This window comes from Callorhinus ursinus, unplaced genomic scaffold, assembly GCF_003265705.2.
Source record: "Callorhinus ursinus isolate GAN/ISIS: 27379988/994484 unplaced genomic scaffold, GSC_fseal_2.0 scaffold57, whole genome shotgun sequence".
NCBI classification, from domain to species: Eukaryota; Metazoa; Chordata; class Mammalia; order Carnivora; family Otariidae; genus Callorhinus; species Callorhinus ursinus.
The window spans coordinates 7,182,441-7,202,135 of NW_027397119.1; the positions used below are offsets into that span (position 1 = coordinate 7,182,441).

Consider the following 19,695-nt stretch of genomic DNA (forward strand, 5'->3'; position numbering starts at 1 on the left):
CAGGGCTAGTGGGCTCCCAGGGTGTGGGGCTGAGGCTGGCGGCCCTGGGGGAGCGAGGGGGGAGGGGTATTGCTTTTCTCTGTCTGCCCAGACCCATGCTGCTGCCCTCGGCTTTGGTCCTGCCAGGGCCCAAGCCAATAAGTGTCGCCAACGTTCCTGGGAAAGCCAGCGTGTGCCGTTTCTTAACAAATGGGCAAATTTACATTGTTCAGGATTGAAAATTATCTTTTTTAAAGATTGTATTTATTTGAGAGAGAGAGAGGAGTACAAGCAGGGGGAGGGGGAGCAGCAGGCTCCCCGCTGAGCAGGGAACCCAACTTGGGGCTGGGATCGGTCCCAGGACCCCAGGATCATGACCTGAGCTGAAGGCAGATGCTTAACCGACTGAGCCACTCAGGCGCCTCAGGTTTAAGAATTATTAATCTCTAGAGGTCTTTTTATTTTTTTTATTTTTTTTTATTTTTTAAAGATTTTATTTATTTATTTCAGAGAGAGAATGAGAGATAGAAAGCACAAGAGGGAAGAGGGTCAGAGGGAGAAGCAGACTCCCTGCTGAGCAGGGAGCCCGATGTGGGACTCGATCCCGGGACTCCAGGATCATGACCTGAGCCGAAGGCAGTCGCTTAACCAACTGAGCCACCCAGGCACCCTCTAGAGGTCTTTTTAAAAGGCAACGGTCTGGCCTGATATATTTTTGAACAAATGTGATCCTCAGGGGATGGATAAGCATTACTAAGCCCTCCCACGTGAAGGGTTTGGGTGAGGTGCGAAGAGAGGAGACCAGACCCTGCCCACAGGGAAGCTGAAATCTGTCCAGGGAGGTGAAGCAGGGAATCCTAGGAAACAGTGGCACTGTGGGAGTAACATGTTTCAGCGGAGTTGGCCAGAGCGCCAGGACTGATGGAGCCATTTCTGCCTCCACCGCCTTGGGTTGGAAGGCTGTGAGGTGGAGTCAGATAGAACCAGGTTTGAGTGCTGGCTCTGCTTCTGAGCTGTGTGATTTCCGGCAAATCCTAGATCTTTCTCAGAGCCGAGTTTTCTCACCTACAAAGCAGGAAGAGATTAAATACCTACTTCACAAGGTTAAAAGGATTCCATCAAGTGATGTACCTGTTACAGGCCTTCATACAGGGCCACGAGTGTAAAAGGCTCCAGTCAGTGGGAGCTGGTACTAGGATGGTGGCCATTGTGGTGGTGCTTTTGGGGGTTCATGCTAGGGTGGAAGAGGTGGGGCTGTCCTGGCCTGCCTGGATGTGCGGACAGCCCTCCCTTGGGTCTTGAGCATGGCCTGTGGGATCTGGGAAAGGGGGTGGATTGTTGGCCCCAACACCTCCCTCAGCCTTCCACGGTTTTCCTTCTTCACAAGCGACACGCAGATGCACTTGCTGTGCAGCCCTGGCCAGGTTGCTTCTCCTCTCTGTGCTTCAGCTTCCGCCACTGTGAACTGCTGCTCGCCATCATGCCCGCGTGTTGGAAGGCTTCAGTTGAAAGGATTGACGAGGTGGGAAGTGTTAGAGCCGCGGGAATCTACCCCCGTGTTTGCTGCTCTTATTGTTGCTGGGGTTATTCTGTTACTCGCGGGACCCATTCAGTCCGAGAAGCAAGCGTGAGAACCGCTGGCCCAGGTGTTCCAGAAGTTTGGAGCAGGGGTGGGGCGTGGACCCCACCATGCTGGTGCAGAGGAGCAGCCCAGGAAAGGGAATGAACGGTCTGTCACGCGCTAGTGTAGGTGGGGCGTTGCCCGGTGTAACAGAAATGACCGCCCTGCTCAGAGCCAACCGCTCTTCGTCCTCTGCCCAGTGTTGTCCGTTAAACTGGTCACTGAGGGGGGACACTTCTGCCCCAAGTAGGATGGATTTTTGTCGAACCTATGAAATTCACATGTAGTTGGGATGGCCCCGAGGTGTGAAACCAGTGCGGTCACAAACCCTGGCTGCTGGTGAGTTGTAACAAGTTGTAACAACCGGCTACCAACCTTTGGACTCTGGGCGGCTCAGGAGCTGCCTGCAAGGACCTGGCGGGAGGTGAAGGCTGTCCTCTCGCCACCCAGCCCTCCTGCTGGAGAGGGTTAATTGGGCTTGGCAGGCCTGTAGGCAGCGGCCTCTTTTCCAGGTTCCTTGGGCTGTGGTTTTGGACGTGGAGTCAGGCGGATCCTAAATAGGATTCTGTCGCTTTCCCTTCGCTTCAGCTGCCTCATCTATAAAATGGGTCTTGTGGCCGCTGAAAATATCTGTGAAGTGCTGAGCTTGTTGCGATCACTCTGTGATTATCTTTCTGCTGATTTGGGCTGCAGCCGGCAAGTGGAAACCAGGGCCTTAGCGGCTCTTGTATTTCCACGGCATCAAAGACCTTGGAGCCCTCCCCCACTTAAAATTTTATCTCTGGGAGAAGAAGTAATAATTCACTCTGTGTGCAAATGGAAGAACTGAGACCTTGGGAAGGTGGGTGGTGTGTCCGGGCCGCACGGTAAATCAAAAGCCTCCAGATCTCTTTCCCTTGTACGGGGTTTTATAAACCATCCAGGTGTATGAAGCGCTTTGACAGTTTTAGAAAGTCACTGTGCTGAGGACCCTCGCAATCTGGTGTGTGTATTTTGACTCCCAATTTACAGATAGGAATACTGAGGATTAGAGAATTAGGACTTGCCCAGGATTGCATCCTGAATTTGCATCAGAGCTAGGGCTCCAACTCAAGACCCTCGGCCTCCAAAGCCAGTTCTGTTTCCACTGTGCACGCAGAACTCTCACCTGGGCCTGTCTGGACCCCCTCTGCAATGATGTTTCCCTCCATAAAGTAGATCTGTTAGGGTGGATAGTCATGAGCCGGGAAGGAGAGGGTTAAATTCTTCCTAAGCGCCAGAGCTAGTTTTGAGCTAGGCGCCTCCAGTGACCCCATCATTGACCCCCACCTCCTGGGTCAGGGCAGCAGGCGGTGGGGGAAGGGAAACAGTGGCTCTGGTGGTCCAGTGGGGGCCGAGGGAGGGCCTGGGGGGGCCAGGGCAGGGAGGGGAAGCTCATCTCTCTTCCTCCTTGGACAAAGATGCCGGATGGCCTTTTGGTTTCCATAGGAAGTCCCCAAGGGTCCCTTGGGGTGGGCTGTCAGTCAGCGTGGCCACAGAGCACAGGCAGCTTTTAGAGACACTGGGACCCTGGGATGTATTCTTGATTAAGTGGGAACTGGGATATTTTTACCAAGAAAGGCACCAGTAATAGAAAATGGAAAGAGCAAATCAATCTTGGGGCTGGATGTGACTTTGGTCTCCGTCTGTCCCTCATCCAGGAGGAAAGGACGACACAGGTGGCCCTCGAGCCATCATCTGTGGAATAAGGGGATGAGTCCCTGCTCATTTCCCTCCTCTCCCAGGTCCCGTCTGTTCTGTCTGTCCCCCAGTCCCCTGCCTTTGTTAGCTCAGACTTTCTGGTATATATAGAGCTTCTATTTGGACCCCTGTCGCCGCTGTGTCCTCTCCACATGGATGCTGAGAGAGGCCCAGAGCAGTAGGATGAGTCGCCCCGGTGTGGAGCGCAAGTCGGGGCAGATCTGTTCGGGAAACCACGTGTCAGCCCAGGGCTTTCCTTGAAACTGCCACCCTAAGAAGGACACTGGAGGAAAGGATTTCCAGGAAGGCCAAGGACCCGACTTTAAGGGAACCTAATCTCTTCCCCTCTCCCCCTCTTCCTGCCCCCAGATCCCTTTCCCTCCCTGCTCCTCCATACACCTGTCTCTGCCTGGCAGGTGGAAGCCTTTGATTGTTCCGGAGGCGAGGGAGGCGAGGGAGGCATGGCGGGGAAGGCCTTCTAGCTGGTGGGGCAGGTCTGGCAGTGTCTGGCTCTGGCCTTTTCTAGACACTTCAATTAGTGATGTTAATTATGGCTTTGTGAGCATGGGGTTCTCCAAAGGCAGCCAGTCTCTAGCCCGCCGCTCCCCTGACGCCCACTCTGACATTAGTCCCCGGTCTGTGAGGGTGTGTTCATGCTCTTGCCTCTGCTCATCTGCAAGATTAAAGGTGCCAGGGAAGTATAAATTATTAGCAGCTTCATCTTCTCTATCTTTGTGTGTGTGTGTGTGTGTGTGTGTGTGTGGTGAAAGATGCAATAACAAAATTTATCGTTTTAACCATTTCTAATTGTATGGTTCGGGGGCAGGAAGTACATTCACGGTGTACATCCCACCGTCCCTCTCCGGAATTTTGCATCATCCCGAACTGCAATTCTGTCGCCATTAAACAACAGCTCGCCCTTCCCCCTCTCCCTGCCCCTGGTAACGTCTATTCTACTTTCTGTGTCTATGAGTTTAACTTTCCAAGTGCCTCCTATAAGCAGAATCAGATATCAGTCCTTTTGTGTCCGGCTTATTTCCCTTAGCATCATGTTTTCCAGATTCGTCCACATTGTAGCATGTGTCAGAATTTGCTTCCTTTTAAGGCTGATAACAGTCTGACATATATATATATATATATATACATATATATAAAATATATATTCTATCCACACACACACCATACTTGATCCATTCATCCTTCCATAGACATTTGGGTTATTTCCACCTTTGGGCTGTTGTGAATAATGCTTATGAGCGTGGGTGTCCAGTATTCCTTCAAGACCCTGCTTTCAAATCTGTTGGGTATATTCCGAAAGTGGAATAGCTGGGTGATGCAGTTATTGTATGTTTAATTCTGGGCAGAACTGCCATATTGTTTTCCACGGCAGCCACACCGTGTTACATCCCGGCCAGCAACTGTCCACATCCTTGCATCCTCCATCTTTAAAAAAAAAAAAAATTGGGGCGCCCGGGTGGCTCAGTTGGTTAAGCATCTGCTTTCAGCTCAGGTCGTGATCCCGGGGTCCTGGGATCGAGTCCTGCATCGACCTCCCTGCTCAGCGGGGAGTCTGCTTCTCCCTCTGCTGCTCCCCCTGCTCGAGCTCTTTCTCTCTCTCAAATAAAGAAATAAAATCTTGGGGCGCCTGGGTGGCTCAGTCGTTAAGCGTCTGCCTTCGGCTCAGGTCATGATCCCGGGGTCCTGGGATCGAGCCCCGCGTCGGGCTCCCTGCTCCGCGTCGGGCTCCCTGCTCCGCGGGAAGCCTGCTTCTCCCTCTGCCACTCCCCCTGCTTGTGGTCCCTCTCTCGCTGTCTCTCTCTCTGTCAAATAAATAAATAAAATCTTTAAAAAAAGATAAAATCTTTAAAAAATTAATTAAAAAATAAAAAATTCCATCATAGTGGGTGTGAAGTGGTATCTCATTGTAGTTCTTCCATCTTTTTAAGGGGAAGTCAAAGCCCTGAGAAATGCTGGGACAGGCCCTCTCTGTAGTAGAAGCAGTCAGATCCTGGGCGCAAGCTTCCGGGACCCCATCTTGGCCTCCACCCTCCATCTTGTACTTCCTTTGCTACTCTGTCCCCAGCCCATGAAGAGGAGGCAGGTGAGGTCCTTCTGCTGCCTTGCTCTGTCCGCTGATTGTCAGTGTGCTTTCCTTCCCATCTGTCGCAGGAACGGAATGGCTGTGACCCACCGGAGGTGTCTGGAAGGTGCATGACCTTGAGGGTGAGGAGAAGGTTTCAGTAATACGAAATTTCTTAAGAGTTGGACCATTTCAACCCTGTGCACTGGGTACAAATATTATGGTGTTGTCATTAGAGGGGAAGATGTGCAAACATTACAGTTGATCTTATAAAGCGTTTCCAATAATTTCTGATTTTTAGGAACATGAAAACTCCCTCGGATAGACTGTTAACGTGGGGGGGGATAGTATAAAACTTGCTTCTGAGCTCAATAGTGGAAAACAAAACTATGCATAGAAAAAAGATTGGATAGAAATCTGCCAAATTCTGATCAGTGGCCACCTCCAGATTGCCGGGAAATGGTGGCTTTCACATTTCTCTGTGTTATCCTAAATTTTGCAGATTTCCTACAATGAGCACACATTCCTTTTACATTCAGGGGAAAAAATGGTAAGAAAATAAGAATGAGTACATCCATGCCTTAGGTGTATAGTTGCAAGGGACTTCGGAGCACACGGTTCTGCTCCATGCCGTGAAGTCAGGCTTGAATGGGAAGTGAAGGGAGCAGGTGTGGAGGCATGGGGGTAGGTGGCCTGGAGAGGTGGCTGGCAAACACAGAGGTGGTGGCTACAAGGGAGCTCAGGGGATGCCTTCCTGAGTGCTGCCCCTTGTTTCCTTGGAAGATACCTGGTAGGACGCTGGCTTTGAATCATTTTATGTCTGCAAGTGGTATGGGGAGGCAGCATTGAGCACCCCCCCTCCCCCCCCCCCCCCCCCATGCTTTGACCTGGTCTCGTGATGTAACTGGCAGGAGGGAGAGAGGCCTGCAAACCCGTGAAACCAGGGCGTCATCAGCCCCAAGTTTGCCTTTGACTTCCCTCACATCAGCTGAACTAGAACTTGCCTGGGTCCCTTGACCTGCATCATGGGAACAGCAGAAGTTGGGGGTGGAAGACAGGCAATTCTGGCTCTCATTAGGAGATGACTTTCCGTGGCTCTTTGAATCCTCGGGCCCGCAGCAGAGAAAACAGTAATTGCTTGGGCCGTTGCTTTAAACCTTTTTAAGCCTCTGTCCCCTCATCAGTAAAACAGATTATAATAGTAACTATTTCATAGGATTGTTGAAAATTAAAAGAGCTCATCCCCAAAGATGACACTTAGCATGTTGTCTGCTCCCTTCCTATTGTCTGATTGAGATCTGGGTTCTGACACTGGACTGCTGGGCTCAGATCACCTCCGTCACTCAGCTTCTCCATCTGTAAAATGGGTGTACCCCAGATGGTTACTGTGAAGACTAAATAAACTAATGTAAGTGAAGGTGTCTCCAGCAGTGCTTCGCACATCGCAGAGGCTCAGTAAATGTTAGCTATGATCGGAGAGGGTCTTTAGCAGATCTGCACCAGCATGTCAGCCAGTTGGTGGTGGCTGGCATCTGCCAACTCATCCGATTGTCCCAGGAGTCCCATCTAATGGGTCAATGCCCATCACTTGTCAGATATTTTGAATATCCCCCTTATTATTTTATTGTTAGCACTGTGAGCTCGAGACGTCAGGATCCTTCCCAGAATCCTACCTCCTCCCACCCCTTTGCCAGATAGGACTCTTTGTTTGAGGTGGTCCGGCTTCCATTTCCAAAGGGTGCTGGTGCTGCCAGGTGGGGTCCCGGGCAGACTGGGGTGAAGGCTACCATGTGGGGATCGCTTGATGAGCATTTTGGATGAAATCAGAGACTCACTATCATACCCCTCTCCTCCCCTTGCTTCCCTGCCTTTTTGAAAAGGAGCCAAAGCCAAGAAAGAACAGCTACCCATAAATAAAGGGGACCACGAAAATAACAAAAAGAAAGAAGAAATCTTGCTTTTGTGGCAGGCTTGGCTGCCGATGGGGTAGATAATGGGAGAGGAAACACGGCCTTTGCAGAGAAAAAGAACGGAACACTTTGTTCGCTTGCAGAATGAATGCTGCTTAAGCAGGAGCTGCTGAATTGGGGTTTCTGATGAGTGAGCTTGTCTTGGGGGAGATGGTGGTGATTAGGTTTAGCCCAGGCACAGGTGGCCACCCACCCGAAGCCTGGGGTGGGGGAAGGGGAGGCGATGGGGGAAGCGGCAGACCTGAGCCAGTGCACGAAGGTGAGGCGGGTGTGTCCAGGTCCGGCCCGTGGGCTCCCCTCCCCCACCACTGCAGTGCTGCAGGCACCTTGTTTCTCCATTTTCTGCTCAAGCTGGGGAGCTAGGTGCTTGAGCAGCTCTGGAAGCCCCCAGAACTTCTCTCAAGGTGTATCTACTGTGGAGCCTTGCGGGGAGGCACATCCCAGGGAGGAGAGGATAGGCCGAAGTGGATTTGCTGATTATTTGCATGCCGGCCTTCTGGGTACAAGGCTATCTTCCTGTCAACACTGCCTGGTTGGTGGCCTTCTTGGTGACCGGCATTTGTGAAATCCTCTTTGTTGTACGAACTACCCATCTCCATCACGGACCCATTTTTCTGCCCCTGCAGTGAGTGGCTGAGGCAGGAAGAGGGAAAAGAATCAGATATCTTTCCTGGGCCCCCCGGGATCTCAGGAGGCGGTGTGCAGGTGCCCACTTGGAGAGGGGGCTGTGGGCTTATGGATGTGGAGAGGCTGATATTTGAAATGACTTTTAAGAAGGGTGCTTGAAATCTATACTGGTTTGGGCTGAGCACTCTGCCTGGCGGAGGGTCCCTGGAGGCTCATTCATTCATTCATTCAACTGCAACAAGATGAAGTACCCATCTGCTTGGTGCTAGGCATCCTGCTGAGTTATTTCATATACACTGCTTATTTTTGTTTAAGATTTTATTTTTTAAGGCATCTCTACACCCGACGTGGGGCTCGGACTCATGACCCCCAGATCAAGAGTTGCATGCTCTTCCAACTGAGCTAGCCAGGGGCCGCTCCTATACTTGCTTATTAATTCTCCAGCAACCATGAGAGTTGGGTCTTGTTGGCCCCCTTGACAGGTGAAGAATCTGAGCTATAAAGAGGTTAAGTCTCAGGCATCCACTGGGCTCCTCCGTGGAGCAGTGGGAACCGGGTGCATCTGCTTCTCACCCTCCAGCTTCAGATTCTGATGAGTGGTTCGGCTCGGCTTCCCGTATCGCCTCCTTACTCCTTGCCAGCACTCTATGGGCTGTATATTACTAGTCCATTTGTAGGTAAGCAAAGTAGAAGACTTCAAGAGTGGAGTGATTGGCCTGATCTGGCCACTTATGAGAGGGATGCTTGGGTTTGAACCGACTGCATGAGGCTCCTGAGCCTCCATGTCACCCTATGCCATGAGAACTCTGTCCACGTGGCTTAGCCTTGACACCAAGCAAGAGCCGAGAGCTGCCCAGCCCACCCCGGCCCCAGTCGGGGGCATTCCTGGCCCAAATGAGACTTCACCCCGCCTGGTGGGTGAACCCGGTTGTGTTCAGGCCGGTCCCACTTGCCCCTGTCCCCTCCTGGGGTTGGCAGGGGACTGCAGGGGTTCGTAGGAACAACACTTCACCTGCTTGGGCTCTGGAGGAAATGAGGGAGCTCCTCAGGGCTGCAGAGCTGCTGTGTCGTCGGCTGGGGAAGGGCAGGCACGGTGGCATGGACAGATAAACAGTGGCTCTGGGGACGTGGGGTTGCCTTGGCACATTCGGGGCTCTTTCAGCCTGTCCGCACTGCCTGGGGCCTTGGTGCCTGACACAGGGTGGGCACCAGCCGGCGGAGATTCCAGGATAGCTGGTGACGGCCCAGGCAGGGTGCTGAGACAGGACCGAAGGGAGGGAGACCTACAGGGAGCAGATGGAGAAGGAGGGTGACACACTTCACTGTCCTTTTGGTTGTGGGTCTTCTGCGTGTTTGGCCACGCGGGGGTTGGGGAGGCTTCCTTCCCCAAGGGTGATGGGGAGCGTTCAGGGAGCAAATTTCTCTTTTTTAAGATTTTATTTATTTATTCATTTGACAGAGAGAGACTCAGCGAGAGAGGGAACACAAGCAGGGGGAGTGGCAGAGGGAGAAGCAGGCTTCCCCCGGAGCAGGGAGCCCGATGTAGGGCTCGATCCCAGGACCCTGGGACCATGACTTCAGCCGAAGGCAGACAGACGCTTAACCACTGAGCCACCCAGGTGCCCTTTTTTTTTTTTTTTTTTTGCTTTTTACAAACATCACATTGAGTCCTCTGAATAATTCTACAAGATAGTTATTATCTGTTCCAGTTTGGAGATGGAGAAGCGGAAACCTCCCCGTGGCCCCACAGCTATAACACCTAGTAGTATGCGATGGAGCCAGGCTTCAAACACAGGCCCGGGTGGCCACAAAAACCATTTTCTTTTGGCTGTGCCAAGCAGCACACTTCCTAGCAACGCCGGAGGGGCACCCCCGCCCTCCTGTTTCCCAGAGAGCTGGGGACCCGAGTCCCAGGTCGGCCGGGGAGAGAGGCAGCGTTGGGGCGGGGGCGCATTCCTTCCTGCTTTAGGCCTCTCCCTCCTGCCTTCGCTGAGCTTCTGTTCTGTGCCAGGTTCTCTGAGTATCTGCTAACTTCTAATCAAAGCAGGTATTGGGATCTCCATTTACACATGAAGAAACGAAATTATTGAGAGGTCAAGTCTTTTCTCCAAGTCCAGATCAGCCTTGATTTCTTTTGACTAATTCTTCCTTGGCCATGACTCAAGGCAAAACCAACTAGAATCCTGTGAGCAGGGAAGACAGTGACAGATCTGTGCTGGACTGGGGTCTGGTGTCTGGGGTAGAGGGAGAGAGACAGCGGATCAGCCTGCGGGAAAAGACCTTGCTTTGGGCATCGTGGAAGCCTGGCTTCAGTGGACCCTTGGGGAAGACGGAAATGAATGGCGAGCCCCTGACTTGGTGCCTACAAGCCAAGCAAGTGCTCTGCCCTTGAATGCTCTTTTGGCCTCTCCTTCCTTTGGTTCACATTCGGGGCTATCCCCAAAAGAAGGCCTTTGACAAGCCAGTCAGCCTCGGCTGCAGCATTTCTGCTGTGTGCTGGCCCTAGGCTGGGCCTGGCTGGTGCAGAAGACCAGACACATGCCCCTGTCCAGGACATGGCCTTCGACCTGGTCACTGGGAGACAAGAACAGCACTGCAGGGCCCCCCTTGCACTGTGGGTGGGCTGGAGACAGTATGTAGTCCTAAAGGCAGGAGGGCCCCCAGAGAAGGGACTCCAGGAAACACCTGGTAAACTCTGTTTTACCCGGGATGGAGGGGCAGGCGTGCATCCCACTGGGAGCCTCAACAGCGCTTGCAGTCTGTCCCTGCTGTCTTTTCCTGGCCTCTCCTCCTGGCCTAGGAGAAGACTCAGGTGCCTCAGAGACGTAGGGACAACCACGTGGGGTCATGGATGGGACCATCACAGCTCCAGTCTCTCCCTGGCTCCTTTAGTCTGCTGTGCCCTTGGACCGGGGCACAGCTCAAACTGGCAGCCGGTGGAACTCAGGCTGGATCTGGGCTTCTGGGCCGGAGGTTCCGGGGGAGGCTGCTGGCTCTCGCAGGCTGGAGGGCAGACGCTCGGTTGCTCACAGAGTTTCCACTGGCTGGTATCGGCTGCTCTGCCAGGTGAATACCATTTTGGCCTACCCAGCACAGCCCAGGGGCGGGGGGTATTGGCTGTGGCCCTCTCCCGAGCTGGGCTAGACTAGACCAGCACACACCCTGTATCGGGTACCCCTGGGGCCCGCAGAGGCTGGAGAGGGTGAGAGGGGCCTCTCAGGAAAGCTTTTCCCCAAGCCTGTAGCCAGTCCAGCTCCCAGCGCTGAGTAAACATCAGAGATAGGATCGGGCGTAGCCAGGAAGGGTGGCAGGGTGCGGCCTGGGAGAAGAATGGCAGGATGTGGCACCGGGGCACCGTTCTGGGCACCCACGCCTCGGGCTATTGTTCGGGGCTGCCTGAGGCTCGCCACCCTCTGGGGCTTTGAGAGGAAGTGACATTCCCCAGGGACTCAGGCCCTGCCCCACCCCCGCCGTGGGGCTCTCTCTCCCTGGCGGTGCCCTTTGGCACCACCCACTCGGCAAGCCTGGGAGTGGGAGCCTGCAGTAGAGTGTACGTTTGGTGTGGGCCCTGTGGGGAAGTGTGGTCATGGCCCTCCTCGGGGGGTCTGCCTGTCTGCTCAGGCTGTCTTCCTGTACCCCAGGGTCTGAGTCACCCGTCATGCTCCGATGACTGGATTTATCTCTATCTGTATCTGCATCTAGATATTTGGGGGGGGGGGGGGGCTGTCGTTATAGAGGGAGGAAGGGCTAAGGGTGAAAACTTCTTTGATTCCAGTCCAGCTGGGCCAGGTCGTTGGCTGATTGGGAGAGGAAGCGGCTGGTGATTTGTTTTGGGTAGAAGGGGGCCTGTGCGCGTGCGCCTGTGGGTGGGGGTCCGAGGGCCCAGGAGAGGGTTGGCTGCGGGGAGGAGAAAAGGGAGAGGACCCGCACCTGCAGTCAGCTTTGCCCTGGAAGAGCCGTGTTCGGAGCCGCCGGGGCCTCTCTGTGCCTTGTGCTGGGCACAGGGTTTGGGGGGCCTGGGGCCTCTCTGCCACCAGCTCACAGACTCAAGGCTCTGCCCCATCAGGGGTGAGGATGGCTTGAACCTTCTCCCCCTATGAGGCCTTCGCCTCTTACGGATGCTCAGGTGAGAGATAAGGCCAAGAAGGAAAGCGGCCGGGGGCCTGGGGAGTGGGCACCCTAGAAGGGAAGGGTGGGCAGAGCAGGAGTGCTGATCCGTAGCCCAGCTGGTTCCGTGTCCCCATGTTCTGCCTCTAGCTCTGAAGCAGGACTGTTGAAACTGGTCCTCCCTGGGCCTCAGTTTCTCCATTTATAAAATACGAGTAAGGCTGGGCAAGAGGGAGAAGACTGGGTTCCCAGTAGCACTTCCACCTGGCTGGGCGGCTGACCCCAGTGTCCTGTGGGCTTGTGGCCTCTGACCAGGACCTGGGGGGAGCTGGGGGAGCCCAGTAACTCAGAGCTCCTGTGCGCCTGGGGTCCTTGGGCTTCTAGGCCTCTGGAGAGAGGGGCAGGTGTGGCTGCTGACCTCAAACTTCCTGAGAAACCACGTGGGTAAGGGAAGCATGGAGCATGCTTTTTGAGGAAAGGGTAAAGGAATGTGAGGGGTGTTTTAGTCTCGGAAAAGAAGAGACTTCAGGGAAGACTCCAATAGGCTCCAAAAGGTGTGGGAAGGTAAAGGCAAAGGGAAATGGACTGGCTTTGGTGGTGGGGGGTTTAAGTCGCTCCTAGGAAGAGCTTAGATGGAAGGAAGAGTCGGCTGAGTCCGGGTGGGTGTGGGCAGTGTGCCGCAGAGAGCAGCTTCTGGTGCGTAATAACAGACAGGGTCTGACTGATGATGGTTCAACTTACGGTTTTTTGACTCTGTGATGGTCAGGAAGCCATACACATTCAATAGAAACCATACTTGGAATTTTGATCTTCTCCCGGGCTGGCGGTTACGTGGTACAGTGCTCCCTCGTGATGCTGGGCGGCGGTGGCTCCAAGGCAGCCAGCCACGAGACACACAGTGACTGTGCCTGTCTTCCACGTTCAGGACAGTATTCGGTAAATTACATGAGATACTCAACACTTTTATACGATAGGCTTGGTTTAGATGATATTGCCCACTGTAGGCTAGCGTAAGTGTTCGCGTTCAAGGTGGGCTAGGCTAAGCCCGTGCCGTTGGGTGGGTTAGGTGGAGTACATGCATTTTCGGCTTAACGATATTTTCAACTCACGCTGGGTTTTTTGGGACATAACCCCATCATAAGTCGAGGAAGATTTGTAGTAGCTGTTTCTTTATTATGTGCCCAGATCTGCCTTGTGCTATTTTGCCAAACTGTATTATACTTGGATTATTGTATGACTATTTATTGAGCACCTGCTGTGCTCCAGGCTCTGTGCTAGACTGGGGGCTACATTGATGAGCAAAAACAGGTATGTTTCCACAATGCCGTGGGGTGTGGGTGGGTTCTCACGCTACTGGGCCAGTCAGAGATTAATGAAGCATGTAAGGGTATCTTTTCCAACTGTGGTAAGTGTACCCCAAAGGCCAAGTTTATGGTGTCCTAAGAATGTAAGACAGGCACATACTATAAAGTCTGGAGTGTTAGTGGAAGACTCATCCCTTTATTAGGTTTTCTTATTTTACTGAGGAGGAAATGAGTTCAGAGAGGTTAAGTCACTTGCTCCAGATGGCACAGCAATTGATTGGACCGAGTTGGCTTTTAGACGTGCCCAGGTCTGTCTCACCCCTGATAACTTTTCTCTCAACCACCTGACTCTAGGAGCATCCTGGGCTATATGACAACTTAATGGATACCCTCTGTTAATTAATCTTCACGGGCGCTGGTGAGTTAGGGATTCTTATACCCATTATACAAATGAGGAGACAGAAGAAGCTCAGAGTTAATTAACTTGCTTAAGGTCACACACATCAGCTAGTGGCAGAGCAGGAATTTGAATCCAGGTTGGGGAACCCAAAATTTGACCACCCACCATCATCCCCCAAATACCCTTGTCCTACCAACAGAGCCTGCAGAGGTGAAGCCACCCATGCAGGGACGTCAGCTGCAGAGTGGCAGAGCGGGGACTGCTCTGATATCAACTTCGTACCTGCCACCTGGTTCTCCTTTCTCTCCTCATTTAGTTTATCACATGCAGCTTTTGCTCTCCACTCAGAGAAGAGAGCAGCATGGTTAGGGTCCAGAGCTTGGCACTGACCCTCTCCGAGGGACTCCCATCTCTGGGGGCAGGGAAAGGGGCTGCTCTTTGGGCAGAGGCCTGTGCTCTAGGAACTCAGAAGGGAGGGAAGGAGCTGCCCAAGGACCCTCTTCCCCCCACCCCCCGAAACGTGAGACCCTGGGAGGAGCCCCTCAGGTCTAGGCTGTTACTTCTCCATCAACAAATGGGTCCCGAGAGACCAACCGAGAGCCAGGGCCCAGTGCCCGAAGTTGAGGCAGACGCCTGTGGAAATGGAAGGGGCCTCGTCTGGGCAGCAGGATCTGGCAGGGTTATTTGGTGGGCACCACGCCCTGGTGAACAGACACCTCCAAGCCAGCTTGGCTGGTCACTAGGAGTCCTTTTCTTTGTTGGGGGCGGGGGCTGTGCCAGAGGCCAGGATGAACCATTGGGAGCCCCAGGAGGCAAGCTCCCCAGTATAAAGATAATCCCCAGTGCCCAGCTGGAGGTACTCTTGGGGGTTAAGTGTGGGTAAAAAGGCCATCAGAGCTCAAAGGGAGATGTCCTAATGCAGCACTTTCCAACAGAAATACAACGCGAGCCTCATGCGTAATTTTAAATTCTCCAGTAACCGCACGAAGAAGTGTAAAAAGAAACAAGTGAAAACAGTATTTTATTTAACTCCATGTATCCAAAACATTGTAATTTCAACATATAATCAATAACCATTTATTAATGAGCTAGGTTACATTCCGGTTTTCATCCTAAGCCTTGGAAACTGGGGTGCAGTTTACACTTCCATTTGCACGGGAACTGGCCGATTACCAGCTCCGTGACCGCAGGTGGTGAGTGGCCATGGTGGTGGGCATTGCAGTCCTAGACTTAATTGGGGCTGTTAATCACCTCCTCTGCCTTCCCCTTCAGCCCGGGGTGGGGGTGGATGGTGGCTCAGCCTGTTGCCCTGGGGACGCAGCGGCCCGGACCACCGGGGCCTCGGGGCCCAGCGGACCGCTCCCGTGCGCCCTGCTGCGCCGCCGGGGTCTTGGGCTGCAATGGGAGAGAGGCTTTGAGGTAGGCGCTGGAAGCCCTGAAGTTGGGGACAGGATGGAGGCGAAAACCCCTTAGGACCCGAGTGGGGAGTGAGGAGGTGCCCTGGTGGCCTGCCCACGCCCGGCGGAGCGGTGGGTGTGGGACGAGGTGGCGCGGAGCGGCCGGGGGATCACAAGCGCACAGGCCCGCATTGTTCGCCTGTCACACTTCCTCTGGCTTTATTGCCTTTGTCCAACACCCTATTGTCTGGTTTCCTTTTGTCCCCCTTTCAGCCCCGCTGCCTTTTATTTTCCAGCCAGCCTGGTTGTTTTCATTTCTTTTGTCTGAAGTTCCTGAGAGGAAGGTTTTATTTTCAGCGGTTTGATTAATTCACAGCTTGAGCCCGGGGTTTGTTTGTTATGTAATTGCTGCCCTCAGCTTCGGGATAATACCCTCCTCCCCGCCCGCCCCGCCCCTACGCCCCCCCCCCCCCCCCCCCCCCCCACCCCCGCCCGGGGCCTGGCTGGGCGCCCCTCCCTGTGCCCGGATGGGCCGAGCCGCCCGCTTCCTGGACACTGGCCAGGCCCCTGCGTGTTGAGAGGGGACCCCGGGGCCGGACCCCGGAGCCTCTTCTCCCGGGCCAGCGTTCTTCGGGTCCGGTCTGCCCCGCTCTCCTCACCGTGCAGTGCCCGTCCCGGGTCCCATGTTGGTCTCCAGGGCACCCCGCCTTTTGAAAGTGGCGGGAGAGGTCTGCTCTGGTTTAGATGGCATCAAATCAAATACACCTTATTCAACTATAATGTCCGTTCAGTTGTTTAATATAAAATAGTGCACATGGACTCCTGTATCCAGCACATGGCCTCACTCCTTATGTTACAAGAAACATTGTGTTGTAAGGAGTTGACATGATATACAATATACTACACCCGCAATTCAGTTTTAAGGGATGTTTTGCTATATCTGATTTTTGCCTTACACCACCCCCCCAAAATGTAATGCCCATGCAAAAATGTTTTAAATTTTTATTTAACAGTGCTTCTCAAACTAGTGGGTATCAGAATCACCTGAAGGGTTTGTTAAAATAGATTCCTGCTCTATCCACAGAGTTTCTGATTTGCGAGTGACCCTTGACTAACTCCCACGCAAGCCGCCAGGCCATGCTTGGACTGTGGGTCCCTTGTAGGGACTGCATTTCTACCGTGTTTTAACAAGGGGTACTTACTAGTGCCGCGAAACATTCTAAACAGGTAAATTTTAGCAATTCCTAGTCCTCAGAACTGCCCATTTTACAGATGAGGAGAGAGGTGTGGAGAGGTTCAGTAACTTACCTAAGGTCACGTAGCGCGTGTAGGACCTAGAACTTGCTGCTGGGTGTCCCTACTGGTCTTGTCACAGTGACTTTGGATGGGGAGCAGGTGAGCTGGGCGCTACTGCTGCTTTGGCTGTGAGCCTGGCTTGACCACCAGCACTCGCCCCCCAGGATCCTTAGATTGCCTAGCTACTCCTGGTGTCCCAGGCAGTGGTGACAATGACACGGGGAGGGGGGTGCTGGGGTGGCTGTGATGGGAGCAGTGGGTGCAAAGGCTGCTTACAGCAGGGATTGCAAATGCCTACAGGGGCCAATGAGAGAGACTCTAAATGAGGGACTCTAGCTAGCTAAAGGAAAACATCTTTCTTCAAGCCCTACATCTCAGCCCTACATCTCAGCCCGTTATTTGCCTACTTTTGGTAGATACATGAATATAAAAAAAAAGTTCACTTCTATTTTTTCTCTAAGAGGAAGAAAAGGAGATATATATATATATATATATATACATACATATATATATATATATATATATAGGGTAGATGACACTTGGTTCCCCTTTTGGGGAGCAGTAGGGAGTGGTAGGGACTGAGGAAAACTGGCCTGTCCATAAGGAGCACCTGCTACTTAATTCCAGCCAGTTGTTGCCCCAGACCAACTTCAAGAGAAGTTCAAATCCAGATTATGTGATGTCTCGTGATTTTATTTTATTTTATTTTTCTTTAAAGACTTTATTTATTTGAGACAGAATGAGAGAGAGAGCACATGAGATGGGGGAGGGTCAGAGGGAGAAGCAGACTCCCTGCCGAGCAGGGAGCCCGATGTGGGACTCGATCCAGGGACTCCAGGATCGTGACCTGAGCCGAAGGCAGTCGCTTAACCAACTGAGCCACCCAGGCGCCCTCGTGATTTTTAGTTAGCTAATTACAAACACACACACAGATACACATATATATGATTTTGACTTTGCTGGGCTCAGAAACTGCCAGTTGATAATCTCTGCCCTCCTTTGGTGGACCATTCAGCCAACCAGCTCCAACATGGCAGTAGGCAGGACCTGCTGAAGGCTGGGCCCAGTTGGCTGTAGACCTTCCCATTTAAGAAAAAAAAAAAAAGCACAGGACTGAAGAATATTTTTTTACTTTTTTCACTGTGGGTTCCAAATGGACGTTTGCATTTGGTGAGGGTGGAGTTGCTGTATCCACCATCGGTTTCCCTCTGCTCCTCCCTCAGGATGTCCATGAGGAGCCCTGGCTCTGCCCAGCTGGCCCCAGATGGCGTGGGCACCATGGTGAACTGCACCGTCAAGTCCGAAGGGAAGAAGGAGCCCTGCCATGAGGCCCTCCAGGGCTCGGCCACCACAGCTGAACCCCAGCCCGGAGACCCAGCCCGGGCTCCCCAGGACGGTGCTGACTCCCAAGCTCCAGCCCAGGTGCCCGGCACTTTCCCCGGGGCTCCTGGGTCAGTGTCCCCGCTTTGCCTCCATGGGCCACACCCACGTGCCATACCTGGCCTCTCCTTGAGGCTGGGCGGGCACCCCACTTCCCAAGCTGGGCAGACAGGAGGCAGCACCGGCTGTCTCGGGCAAGACTTCGGTGGCTGGGGAGGGGCTGCCAAGTTCAGTCAGGCCACCTGTCTGAGTGGTACGTGGCCTCACTCCTGTGCTTGCTCACCCGTGTGTGACCAGTCCTTACCTCTGAGGACTAGTTGGAGAGACAGGATATATCTGCTCAGAGTTTATCTACCATATGATTTGAGAAAATCAGCCTTATTACCCAAGCCTGAGATCAACCACTGTTAAAGACAATACAGTTCCTCATCCTTAAGATGAAGGCGTTCTGAACATGAGCAGGAAGGATTCTTGCAGCTCTTAAAAATCCTGATTCCATGCAAGAGCTGCAAAAAGGGTAATATGTAACTAAAACCAAATGAATGAAAACGAGAATTTTAGGGCCCTGAGGAAGGATCCAGCCTGGAGGGGTCTATGGAAGGGGTTAGGGGGTCGGGGTAGTGATGAGCAAGACTTCTGGAGGAGTAGGGCCCCGAATTAAGCCTTAAAGAATGGAGAGGACTCTGGTGAGGAGAATTGAGGGTGGTGGTGTCCTAAGGGGGGGGGGTCCCAGGAGTCCCCCACCCAGCTGCAGATACGGCTGTGTGCAAGGAAGTAATGATTAATAGCTCGGTAGCCTCGACTGTGGCGGCGAACCTCACTCACGTGCATTCACTTCCTTGATCCCAGCAACAATCCTGACAGGGGAGGTGTTAATATTTCCATTTTCAGAAGAGGGAAGTAAGTCAGGTTCAGAGAAGTTCAGAGTCTCATGTGGGATCAAGCGCCTCGTGAGTCACTGAGCCGGGACTGAAATCCAGGTCTCTGGTCTGCAAACCTTTTGTGCCTTCGCTATATCCAGCAAAGCCAGAGCAAAGGTTGGGAAGGTGGCGGGGGGAGGCCCTACCTGGGGGGCTGGGTGTGTGTCCCCGGGCTGCTCGGTTCCCTCTGCAGTCTGCCCCCTTCCCTTGAGGGTGACAGTGATATTCAGTGCGTATTGTAGGATTGCAGCTCCCCTGAGAGCAATGGGTCCCCGGAACCCAAGAGAATGGGAGCTTCTGAGGCCGCCTCTGGAAGCCAGGAGAAGCTAGACTTCAACCAACATTTAAAAGAAGGTAAGATGTCTAGGGGCGCCTGGGTGGCTCCGTCGTTAAGCATCTGCCTTCGGCTTGGGTCGTGATCCCAGGGTCCTGGGATTGAGTCCTGAATTGGGCTCCCTGCTCAGTGGGGAGTCTGCTGCTCCCTCTGCCCCGCCCCCTGCTCGTGCACACTCTCTCTCTCTTGCTCTTGCTCTCAAATAAAATCTTGGGGGGAAAAAATAAAAAAGCAAGGTAAGATGTCTGCCCTGGTCGGAGGCGGGCGTGGGGTGGGAGGTGCTAGGACTTCTGCTCTTCATCCCTTTGGTATCTTCTAGTCGTGCCGGCCATCGAGAAGCTGCTGTCCAGTGACTGGAAGGAGAGGTTTCTGGGAAGGAGCTCTGTGGAAACCAAAGATGTCAAAGGTGAAGGCCCATGTGGGTCGGCAGGGGAGGATGTCTGAAACCTTTCCCTTCTCCCAGCCGGGCCATGTGGTCTGGGCCTGTACAGCAGTTTGGGGGGCTCTTAGTCCCCTCCTACCTGGCCTCTTGGCAGGAGAGGCCTGGTGGGAATCACTTCC

At 53.3% G+C, this 19,695-nt stretch overlaps 1 protein-coding gene across 1 annotated transcript in view; it reads left to right on the forward strand.

Moving 5' to 3' along the window:
* Window positions 1-1,366: 1,366 nt before the first annotated feature.
* SOX13 (SRY-box transcription factor 13) overlaps window positions 1,367-19,695 on the forward strand; it is a 28,249-nt gene continuing 9,920 nt past the window's right edge. Inside the window, 5 exon segments of the mRNA XM_073884560.1 lie at window positions 1,367-1,501; window positions 17,724-17,937; window positions 17,940-17,951; window positions 19,043-19,154; window positions 19,454-19,540. Coding sequence (XP_073740661.1) covers window positions 1,377-1,501; window positions 17,724-17,937; window positions 17,940-17,951; window positions 19,043-19,154; window positions 19,454-19,540 — 550 coding nt within the window. The 5' untranslated portion in view covers window positions 1,367-1,376.